This window comes from Haemaphysalis longicornis, unplaced genomic scaffold (genome assembly GCF_048455015.1).
Source record: "Haemaphysalis longicornis isolate Haplotype H1 unplaced genomic scaffold, Haemaphysalis longicornis Haplotype H1 scaffold_2, whole genome shotgun sequence".
Classification (NCBI taxonomy): domain Eukaryota; kingdom Metazoa; phylum Arthropoda; class Arachnida; order Ixodida; family Ixodidae; genus Haemaphysalis; species Haemaphysalis longicornis.
Window position 1 is genome coordinate 287,962,403 of NW_027526295.1, and position 11,041 is coordinate 287,973,443.

An 11,041-nucleotide genomic window follows, 5' to 3' on the forward strand; every position below is an offset into this window, starting at 1 on the left:
GCACTCCTTCTCAACCACCTCTACTGTCCCCTACCTTGCCAGTCTCGAAATGCTCACGATGGCTGCCTATGCCACCACATCTCTCTCGCCCAATAGGCCTACAGCGGCCCCTCTTGTCAGACTCTCTGCTGCACCGCACAACACCTGTGTGGGAATGCTACCGCCCAGTGCACCTGCCCATTTCCTTCCCTGGAGCAGTGCAAGTGCAGACTGACCAGCTCGCGGCCTGGAGGTCAATAATGCTGCATTCAAGAGCCCGAGCAGCGGCACCAGCTGCCAGCTTTCTGGGCTCAAGCCACCCAGCTTTCTTTATCTTTCTTCGGCCTCAGTACACGTTTGATGCTCACACTCACTCTATTTAGAACCTACAAAGAGTTCACTCCAAGCTGAGATTTCACCGTTCGCACACCTGTAGTCAATAAAACAAAAGATAAAAACATTTGGGGGTCATTCCACAAAGTGAACTCGTGCATTGAACGAGTGCACGTTCTTTCATTTGCACTCATTGTTTGTTGTTTGTCTCATTTCTCTTGTTCTTTAGCCCACTTGATGGCAGCACAATTGCACAAATTATTCCAGAGTGACAGCTCCACCACTGACCTTCTCCTTGGCACTGTGCCAAAATTTATTGCCAAGCTTGATACACCAACACAAATCTTGAAGGTTACAGCATAGACTCTCATGAACAAAAGTGCATGTCGTTTCATGAAGGTGAACATGAGTGCCGCTTGATTATGTGCCTATCATACAGCTATGCAATAGTTAAGCAATTTCAATAATAGGGCTCTCTATCTGAGACCATCTCCCCCCCTCTGAAGCGGGAGACCACGTCTTGAACTAATAACCTTTACTATTACAGTTATGATGGCGAAAATTAGAGGACGTACAGCTTCTCGTTCTGATTGGCGATTCAAGTTTTTCTGTGTGTGTGTGTGTGTGTGTGTGTGTGTGTGTGTGTGTGTGTGTGCGTGCGTGCGTGTGTGTAAAACAAGTACAATTTATTGATATTTATATTCTTGGCAGCTTTTGTAAAAAAGAAAGCTGCTGGAGGTATGCAGCTGATAATGGCACCAGGAACTGTGCGCAAGTCCAGTAGTGCAATAAGGCTAATGCCATAATTTTATTTGTGTTGCAGCAGAAGTTGTGTCATTTAGAAACTGGGAAATCGAGTGATGAGGGCAATGAACGTGACCCAACTAGGGCTCCAGCCAAATGAAACAACAAAAATCTTGAAAACAGGTGTGGAAAAGACGTTCACCATGGAACAAAATACACAGGATGACGCGCTACCGTTTCTTCGTCCACGTCCCTTTTCACGATGAATAAACACCAACTCGCCCAACTTTCCCTCCTGTTGAACATCAAAAACCCCACCAACGCACCTTCCCACTCCCCCTCCCAGAAGAAGTCCAGGGGAACTCCTGAAGAGTACAGACGCAAGGCGTGACCATTCCCACATGTGGTTAATTAACCAGCACACAGCCAGCAGGGCACAATGCAGCATGTACAGAATGGAGACCATATAGGAGGTGGAAGGCATGAAAGGAACCACACAGGCTGACTGGGCACTGGCTTTTCTGAAGGTGGACGCCAGTTGCACTTCTACCCGCCGCGATGGCTCAGTGGCTAAGGCGTTGCGCTGTTGAGCACGAGGTCGCGGGTTCGATTCCCGGCCGCGGCGGCCGCTTTTCTGGTGGAGGCGAAAAGCAAAAACGCCCGTGTGTACGAGATTTCGGCACACGTTAAAGATCCCCAGGTGGTCAAAATTAATCGGGAGCCCTCCACTACGGCGCGCCTCATCGCCTGCGTTGCGTCGGCGCGTTAAACCCTACAATCAATCAATCAAGTTGCACTTCTAAGGAGCCCGCTAGTCGGCCCAGCAAGAGAATGGTACTCCTGCTGATTCTTCAAGATCAACGTTGGTACAGATAACGGCAAAACACCACAAGCTTCAACTAAACCGTTATCTTTGCGGCTGGGTAACTGCCAAGGAGTTTTGTAACCTGGCTCTAAGGGTTCGTTGCAAACCCTTGCATTCTGCTTTGTGTTGCTAGTTTGTGAATAGGTGCATAGTCACTGTCGTTACTTTGTAGCGGTGTAAAAAGTGTTTAGATTTGTATTGTTCTCCCGTTTGCACATTTAGTTATGTAGACCGCTAGCAAGATTGCGTTGTTAGCAATCTGTGATCACATCTCATCCTCGTTACCTTTTGCCGGCAAAAGCTGGGCATTTACGACGAACCCTGTCACGGGTCATCACTGGAGAATTCGCTCTTCCTACGGATACACCTGTGCACGCGACACTCAGCCAACAGGGTTAACTTCAAGCGTGACCGCACACACCTTTGTGTTTGCGTTTGATAAGACCCCGCACAGGCAAAAAAAAAAAAATATGGATCCCATGGCAATGAATGCATGATTACAAGCTGAATCCGTGCATGCAAGGAGAAAGCCCCCGCAAGACAACAACACACCAGAAGGGACGGCAATCATCAGATATTTTACTACACAGACACGCTATTTTGCTGGCACATATGGTTCCGGTCAGCACTAGGCCAACGGACTGGACAAGGGCTAAGGTGGTTCGTCAGCACTGTCTCTCCCCTGGCTCTGGATGAAGCGCCTCTTGAGCTCACGCAGCTTCTCCTTCTTGCGGTCGAGCTTCCTCTGCTTGTCCCTCTTGATGCGCAGCTTCTGGCTTGCCACACTCGCACTTCCGTTGACGAGGTCGTCCAGCTTGGCCAGCAGCATCTCCCTGGCCAGCTTGCGGTTCTCGTGAAGCAGCCGGCTCTCGTGGCACCGCACCACCAGGCCTGTTGGGGCAGCATGAACAGGGAACACACTCCGCCAAATGCAGGCAGGCTGGTCTCCCGACTGTCTCCGCCCCCCCTGCTCCGAGCAATGAATGAGCCACAGTTAGTGCAAGGGCAGTGCCGGGTGGGATGGCCTTGCAATTGTCAACTTGGCAGGGCTATAAATGCTGCTAGTGAGCTGGGACGAACGACCCCTCAGAAGCACTTTTATCCTCCACCAGCATTTTGTAGCTGATAAAAATGCATGCATTTAGCTGAACAGGAGACTACATGGTACAGTTTATTTCAGGGGAGAATCCTGCATTGTCCCTCAATGTGGGGTGCAAGCTTCGTTCTGTATGTGCTCAAAGAGGACTGAAAATGTTTGAGTAAAGTTTGGTTCCATTACCAGGTACCACTTAAAAATGTTTATGGTAGGAAGCCTACCTAAAACTCCAAGCATTGACCTCACGGTGTGGACTGAGGCAGCTGACTATCCGGACGTCGAAATTATGATTGTTGAACTACAAGCAGCGGCTGCTAGTCTAGCCCAAAGCCTCCCTTCACTTGGGTTAGAGTTGGCTCCTGACAAGACAGAGTTTCTACTCGTTCATGGGCTACAAATCCGCCATCTCACTTCCATCATGTTATTTATCTGGCCGGAACGCCAATCCAAACCAAGTGCGACCAGGTTCGCATCTTGGGAATCCCATTGAGCAGCCAGCCACAACAGTGCCAGACGTTGGATCACTCAACTTAGACGTAACTGGAAACCAATGCTGCATTTGATCTCCAGGATGTCTAATAAGTATAGTGGAGCTAGTCTGGCTGCTTGCCTCGCGCTCACTCGAGCAGTTGCCCTTGGTCGAATTCTGTTTGGCGCTCCTGCATATGATCTCCGTCCAGCTCACATGAAGTAACTACAAATTCTTTATTGTGCATCCCTGCAGACGATCACAGGCCTCCCACGGCACACTAGGATCTGCGCCTTAGAGAAAGCTGCTCCTCTGCCTCCCCTTCCAGAAATTCTTGAAGAGACCCGGAAACACCATCAACTCTGGCGCACGCTCACTATCCAGTCTGCTGCTATTACTGCATGGGACTCTCAAACGCACCCAATCGGACCCATGCCATCTCCTCCCCCACCCCCTTGGGCTCGAAATGCTGTGGTTTCTTCGCAACGGTCGGCTATCCCTCGAGCTAGCGTCGTTCAACGTCTGCGCGCTCTCTGCCGATGCATGGCACAGAGGCTACCAACGAGGTGGACATATTTACAGACGCCAGCCTACAAGACAACTCTATCGGTTTGGCTTGGCACTGCGAAGAACGCCCTGATCTTAGCGGCGCCACTACTATGGCTACCATCGCCCCGTCACCTCTCCAAGCCGAGCTCCATGGTCTCCTAGGAGCCCTGGATCACATGACCTACATGGCTCGTGCACCACCACCACCCAGGGCCGCCTCCTCACTGATTCCCACGCCACCATCAGAGAATTCAATAGAGCTTACTCTGATCACCCTACTGTTCATCACGTCCAGGCAATGGTTAACCTACTGGCCCGAAACGGAACGCAAGTCCGCGTAGCCTGGATTCCGGGGCATGTGACCCAGGGGGTCGGCAATCACGCTGCTCATAATGCAGCGCGGGAGAGCCTTCAGTCTACACCTCCCTTGATTGCTCCCGATCTTGCACCGGATCCAGGTCTCCATCCGCGCCCCCAACTGGATCATGCTAAATATTCTAGCAGAAAGCGGCTCACTGAGAAGACTCCGCAGGGCTACCTGCATGGTGTCCCCACCCTACCCCGTTCCGCAGAAATCTTTGTTAATGAGACAATCGCTAATGTGGCCCTTACACCCTCCACACTGCGGAAGTGGTTGCATTTGGACTCTTCAGCCTCTCTGTACTGTCCCCATTGCCAGCAGAATGTTTTTTCAGACCTCAAGCACCTCACTTGGCACTGTGCAGCTTTCTCGCATCTTCTCGCAATTCTTTGCCCAGTGCTCTGCCCCCCAACTCGTCCCCTGATGACCCCCCGTACGAGGACCCAAATTTCCTGCATGCTCTAGGTGTGTTTTCCATTAAGAGTGGCCTGGCAAGAGTAGTGTGAGATGGGGTCTACACTCCCCCCCCCCCCCCCCCCCCCAAAGAAATCACTGATCATCTATATCCAACGAGTCATCTCTAACGATTGAGTGATCACCTCCCCCTCTCCACCCTTCTCCCCCTTTCCCAACTACGCCCATGTGGCCTCCCCCATCTTAATAAATGTCATTCATTGATTCATTGACTTTGGATTTTTTTCAAAGTTCTGGCATTCCATTGTACAGACGAACTACTTGGTGGCAGCCAACTTGTGTGTAAGGCATTCCCAGCATGAACATTGCTTAACACCCAATTATACTTGTGCCGACAAAATGATCACATTAAGGTTGTTCATAGGAAATACCATATGGGTACAATTTGCTTTCACACCTAAAGGTTCCCAGCACGTTTCGTGCAAGCTTTGTGTGTGCGCAACTTTTCTGTACAGCCTTCTGTGCACAGCCTTCTGTGCAAAGGCCAACTTGACAAACCATTTGGACAGGTTTTGCAGCAAAGCAGACTTCTTTGCCACCATGGTGTCGTTCTCCGCACAAGTAGAGCCAGTGGAGAAAACGAGAACCACCTGGAAGATTCCGGAATGCCCAGAACTCCTGTCCAGCCATCTGCCAGCCGTGACAGTGCATTCCCACCCAGGGTGAGCTGGACATGCCCCCCCCCTCTCGAGAGCCCCCAATGATTAGGGGTTGCGTCTCGGTTGAAGACACTTGCATGCCCGTTGGCTTGAGGTGTTCTGAAAGCATGTTGCTCCTGTGTAGTCTGTCCTGTGGTAACATGTGCTGCGAATAATATGTATGTATGCTCCTGTGTAGTCTGTCCTGTGGTAACATGTGCTGCGAATAATATGTACCAGCTAGCCCAGCAGCACATTTTAGCGAGCAGACGCATGTAGCCGCTTGTATCGAATTTTTTCGCCATCCCCTTCACTTCTCTATAACGGGGGTTTACATCACTGTCACTAACACGCCAAGATAGTGCCCATCACCGGTGGCCCCTCTTAAAATAAACCATTACAGTCACGGTTGCTGTGTGTGGTGCGGTTCCAAGTGCATATAACTGCCCTGGTGTTCCCACATGCCAATGAACAGGCTGACCAGAGTTTACTGCTACGAAATACACACGGGAGGTCAGGTAAGCGTCGGTGCACTGACTGTCGGAATGCATTAGCCGTGCCTGATACTGGTGAAAATAAAGTGCAAACGTCTTGGCAAGCACGGGGGCGCGAGTTGATGTCTCTCGTCAGTTGGCCATACCTGTAGGCGTGTGACGAATCACCACACAGTTGGACAGCTTGTTGACTGCCTGTCCGCCTGGCCCACTGCCGTGGACGAACTTTTCCTCGATATCTTCTTCTCTGAGGACGGGCACTTTCGAGCGGTCAACAGTGTGCGCACATCGTGCCGGGACTGCAGCTGCTTGCAGTGGGCACCGCGCGCGTAGGGTGGCGGCCAGCGTTGCCCGGCCTGCCGTCCTCGCGAGTGCAGCAAGCATCCCTTCACACCAGCCGCTTCCTCTCGAGGAACGCTCGGCCTTTCTGCAAAAAGGAGCGGTGTGACGGCCGCAAAATAGATCACTTGCACGCACAAAGTGCCCAGCCTGGAAGCGCTACGCTTTAAAAAGAAATAAGTGTAGTGTTTACTCGGGTTGGTGCTTCGTCTGCCTAGGTGACGGACCAGCACTCAACGTGGGCACGACCCGAGCAGGTTCGTTCAGTCGCAAGTGTGTGCGTGTTGCGCGCGCGCGCGCGTGCGTGCGCGTGTAATACACACTACGTTTATTACGAAACAGAGTGAATCCACGGTGCACTTACGTTGAAGTAAAACTGAAGCTCTTTTGGATCCGTTAGTGATTTCCGCGTTTCGAATTCCTCCCGAAGTCTCTTGAAGAAGTACTTCTTATCAGACAGCTCTAAGCCATACCCGTAACGTACCAAGCTTCGGTACAAACTAAGAACTGCGTTCTTGCTGGGCGTCTGAGGCATCACCCACCGGTACAAGTACTGTCTGAAAAATTGCGAGGGCAGAGGCAATGCCACCAGAAGTAAACGGCACTGCGGATGCCCACATTCAGGTACAATTCAATCAGGCAGATAAGCTGAGCTCAAATTTACTACCTGAAGGTACGCAAGCGGAAGATGCAGGGATTATAAAACACTTTGCACGTCGTTGACAGCAATAATACATAAGGCTAGCCGCAAATGCGATTATTAAAGCGGCCTCAAGAGCGATTGCGAGCAGACCACATTTTACCGATTTTATTTTTGGCTTGTTAGCGTGCTAGTCTTGAAATGGCTGCAATGTAAGCTATTAGAAAGCTACGTTTCTATCGCGACTTGAATCTTTTAAAAATTTGTGTAAGGATACGCTCACTGAAGTGCCCGATCAGCGTTTCTTCCACACTTTCAACATAGTGAATGAGTCAGGAGGCGTTGGTCAGGATATTAACTCTACGGAAGAAATACGCGGGGAGAGGAAAGGTGGCGTCAGGTGGCATCCGGACGTTTTCCTGTAGCTCCTGTAATGGCCGTCGTGCTGCGTGGTGAGTAGTTGCACGTGTGTCGGGTAAACGCTGCCGCTGCTGACCGCAGCTACTGATTATGGAGTACGTAACGGAGGCAGCCGGCTCCACAGGGGAGTGCAAAATCCTGTGCTGCCAATGTGGTGTGCCCATTGAGCCTAATCCGTCAAACATGTGTGTTGGTTGCCTCCGCACCATCGTTGACATCACTGAAGGAATCCCGAAGCAAGGCACCATATACTTCTGTAGGGGCTGTGAGCGCTACTTGCAGCCTCCTGCTCACTGGGTTTACGCTACGCTGGAGTCCCGAGAGCTTCTTGGCCTGTGCCTGAAAAAAATCAGGGGCCTGAACAGTGTGAGGCTGGTCGACGCAAACTTCGTGTGGACGGAGCCGCATTCACGCCGTATCAAAGTCAAGCTCACCGTTCAGAAGGAGGTTCTAGGTGGCACCGTGCTGCAGCAGGTCTTTGTCGTGGAGTTCATGGTCAACCACCAGATGTGCGACAAGTGCCACCGCCGGGAGGCGAAGGATTTCTGGAGGGCTCTGGTACAGGTGAGGCAGAAGGTGCAGCACAAGAAGACCTTTTTCTACCTTGAGCAGCTGATACTGAAGCACCAGGCCCACAAGGACTGCCTCAACATCAAGGCGTGCCACGATGGCATCGACTTCTACTTCTCCAAAAAGGACGAAGCTCGCAAACTGGTCGACTTCCTGCACATCATGGTGCCCTGCAGGTACGTCATGTCGCAGCAGCTCATCTCCCACGACATCCACAGCAACGTCTTCAACTACAAGCATACTTTCTCCGTGGAGATCGCGCCGGTATGCAAGGACGATGTTGTTTGCCTTCCTCCTTCCGTTGCGAGGTCCTTGGGGAGCATGAATCAGATTTGCATATGCCTCAGGGTGACCAGCGCCATACACCTGCTGGACCCGACGACGCTGCAGGTCTCGGAGCTGTCATCGCAGCAGTTCTGGCGTCAACCGTTCAGCGCTCTGTGCTCGCCGAAGCAGTTGACGGAATATGTTATCATGGACATAAACTTCGTGAAAGACGTCGAAAGGACAGTCTTTGCCGGCCAAGGGAAACTCTCCTTCAGACATGTCTTGGCTGATGCCTGGGTGATTCGCGCGAGCGAGCTCGGAACCCACGAAAACTACATCCACACGCGCACTCACCTGGGACACCTGCTCAAGCCGGGGGACTCTGCTTTGGGCTTCGACCTTGCCAACGCCAACGTCAACGACGCCCACTTCGAGAAGCTGAAGTCTGACAAAGTTCCGGAGGTTGTCCTGGTGAAGAAGGTGTACGGTGACCGCATGTCTCGTTGCCAACGGCGCCGCTGGAAGCTGCGTCGCCTCCAGCTGGACATGGAGACGGAGACTAGCAGTGTGGCTAGAGACTACACCGACTTCCTCGAGGATTTGGAGGAAGACGCCGCCTACCGCCAGAATGTCAACATTTACGTGGACCGCGACAAGATCGCCGTGGACACAGACGACGAGGATGGCGAGGCGCCCCGCATCACGCTGCAGGAGATGCTGGATGACCTGCAGCTGGAGGATGACCCGATGGGAGACGCAAATGACGAGGGTGGGGACCATGAGTAGGGCTTCGCACCGCCACTGTACGTTCCGGCGAAATACAACCCGATTGTTGGATGTGCCTGCGTTTAAGTGTGCTTACTGCACGTCTGGTTTTCCCCCACTTTGGAGGACATTCCTGCTTTTGTGGTTTTGGTTGTATCTTTTTGCTCTGTGTTGACTCACCAAAGGTGCTCATGTGGGGCTCAGTATTTCAAAACCGCTACATCTTGGGTGGTGTTTGGTTATGCATTCGGTACAGGCGTAACGGAAAAGGATTGCCACGAGGGACTCGTAACCAAAGTGGCAAAATCACGACACACGGCGCTGTTGTTCCGCAGCATGCTCGCAACTACAGTAAAAAGAAAAAGGAACTCGTGCATAGCTACGTCTGCCGATAATAAATGCACAAGCGTTTATTTAAGATGTGAGTTTGCTTTCTGCCGGCCACCCCTTCTTTGGAAAGTGAAACATGCTTGTCACTCTCGCTCTGGGTGTGTACGGGAACAATTAGTGCCTCGTGTCATGATTTTTCCACTGAGGTTAGTGTAGGGTACTGTTGTTAAGTGTATTGTAGTCAGGAGTGTCGCAGCAGCGGCCATCTGATCAGCAGTCTCATTTCTGGCAATCCCAGAGTGGCCTGGAATCCAGGAGAAAATTATTTCCGGGTTTGATGCATATGCAGACATAATAGCCTTAAAAACAAGATTGATGACAAAGTTTTCAGGATGCTTTCCAGATGCAAGCACACATACAACGCTAAGGGAGTCCGTGTACACGGTGTAATTTAGTAGGCACCGTTTTTGCACTAGGCATTGGGCGCTGCTACGGGTCGAACTGACAGATGGTGCACTGTGGTCAAGCTGAGTGCATAGACAGCAGGCCGACCCTCGGTGCAAAGGCCCAACTGCTGCCCGCTAGATGTTTTGTAAATAAAGTAAAAGCACGCGTGGCACATTCACATTGTTTAAAGGAACAGGTGACTGTTTTTTTTTTTTTTTTTTTGTGCGTGTGCGTGTGTGTGTGTTTTTTTTCTAGACTGATTTTTGTCGAGTATATGTTCTCTAGCTCATATGAAAGCCAGCATTTTGTATAGTGGGGTAACCACAAGCAATTTATAAACAAACTGGCAGAAATAATTTTAATTTGGCAATAAACTTTCTGAAATCTGAAAGGTGGCGGTTCAGAGCGTGGAAACGTGACACTACATTACGTGTCCTGGTTGCGTGATTTGCAATCCTTGCAGCTACTGAAACTGCTGAAATGTTTATTCACTTATTGAAAACCTTTTAACACAAGTATTTGTTTAAGTTTAAAATTTATATGTATTAACTTCCTTTTGAAAATTTTAAGGCAGCGCTACCTTGTTGTTTTGGTGGGCTGTCTTTATCCGCACTCGTAGCGTGAATAATTTTCAAATTGTCCGTACTCTTAGCGTGGATAATTTTAAAAGGGACAGACAACCAATTTTTTTGTGGAGTGCATGTCGTCTATCTCATACGAAGGCCAGCGTTTTATATACTGGGGTAACCGCAAGGAATTTTTAAATAAACAGGCGGAAGTAATGTTAATTTTGTACTAAAATTTCTGAAGCCTTGGAGGTGGCGCCGTATGGTGTGTAAAGGTGACACTACGTTACGTGTCCAAACAATGTCGATGTGATCCAGAAAACACATGAAGGAATATGAAAGGTTGCACATTATTGTTGTTTTTGCCGGTGAAAGTTCTTTAATCCCTCTTAACCTTGCGTGCAGTTAAAACTACGCTGCCGCACCGCTCACTGTCATGGTGGCCAAGCATTCCTTTTGGTGAGACACGTATGCCTAAAAATTCTGATTTCGAAAGTTGTAGGGCACTGTTTCGGATTAAGGTGTTTTAAGTGATGCCCTTTATTTGGGATAAAGAAAACATGCTCGACAAACATCGGTTCTTTGTCCCTTTAACCACCATCGCGCATGTCGTGCGGCACCAAGATTGGAGCACACGGGGTTGCAGCTACGGCGGACGCGGAGGGCGTGCAAGTTGTTTTGTCGTATGCGCTGAG

At 50.4% G+C, this 11,041-nt stretch overlaps 2 protein-coding genes across 2 annotated transcripts; one reads left to right on the forward strand and one right to left on the reverse strand.

Moving 5' to 3' along the window:
- Nucleotides 1-2,479: 2,479 nt before the first annotated feature.
- LOC144170831 (uncharacterized) lies at nucleotides 2,480-7,170 on the reverse strand. The gene is made up of 4 exons (XM_077700849.1): nucleotides 7,009-7,170; nucleotides 6,706-6,898; nucleotides 6,149-6,425; nucleotides 2,480-2,812 (listed from the first exon to the last, which is right to left on the reverse strand). The coding sequence occupies exons 2-4, from the start codon at nucleotides 6,874-6,876 to the stop codon at nucleotides 2,574-2,576; spliced, it is 687 nt and encodes a 228-aa protein (XP_077556975.1). The 5' UTR covers nucleotides 6,877-6,898; nucleotides 7,009-7,170; the 3' UTR covers nucleotides 2,480-2,573.
- A 182-nt stretch (nucleotides 7,171-7,352) lies between these two features.
- On the forward strand, nucleotides 7,353-9,075 carry Nmd3 (60S ribosomal export protein NMD3). The gene has a single exon (XM_077700848.1). The coding sequence runs from the start codon at nucleotides 7,492-7,494 to the stop codon at nucleotides 9,022-9,024; it is 1,533 nt and encodes a 510-aa protein (XP_077556974.1). The 5' UTR covers nucleotides 7,353-7,491; the 3' UTR covers nucleotides 9,025-9,075.
- Nucleotides 9,076-11,041: the final 1,966 nt, after the last annotated feature.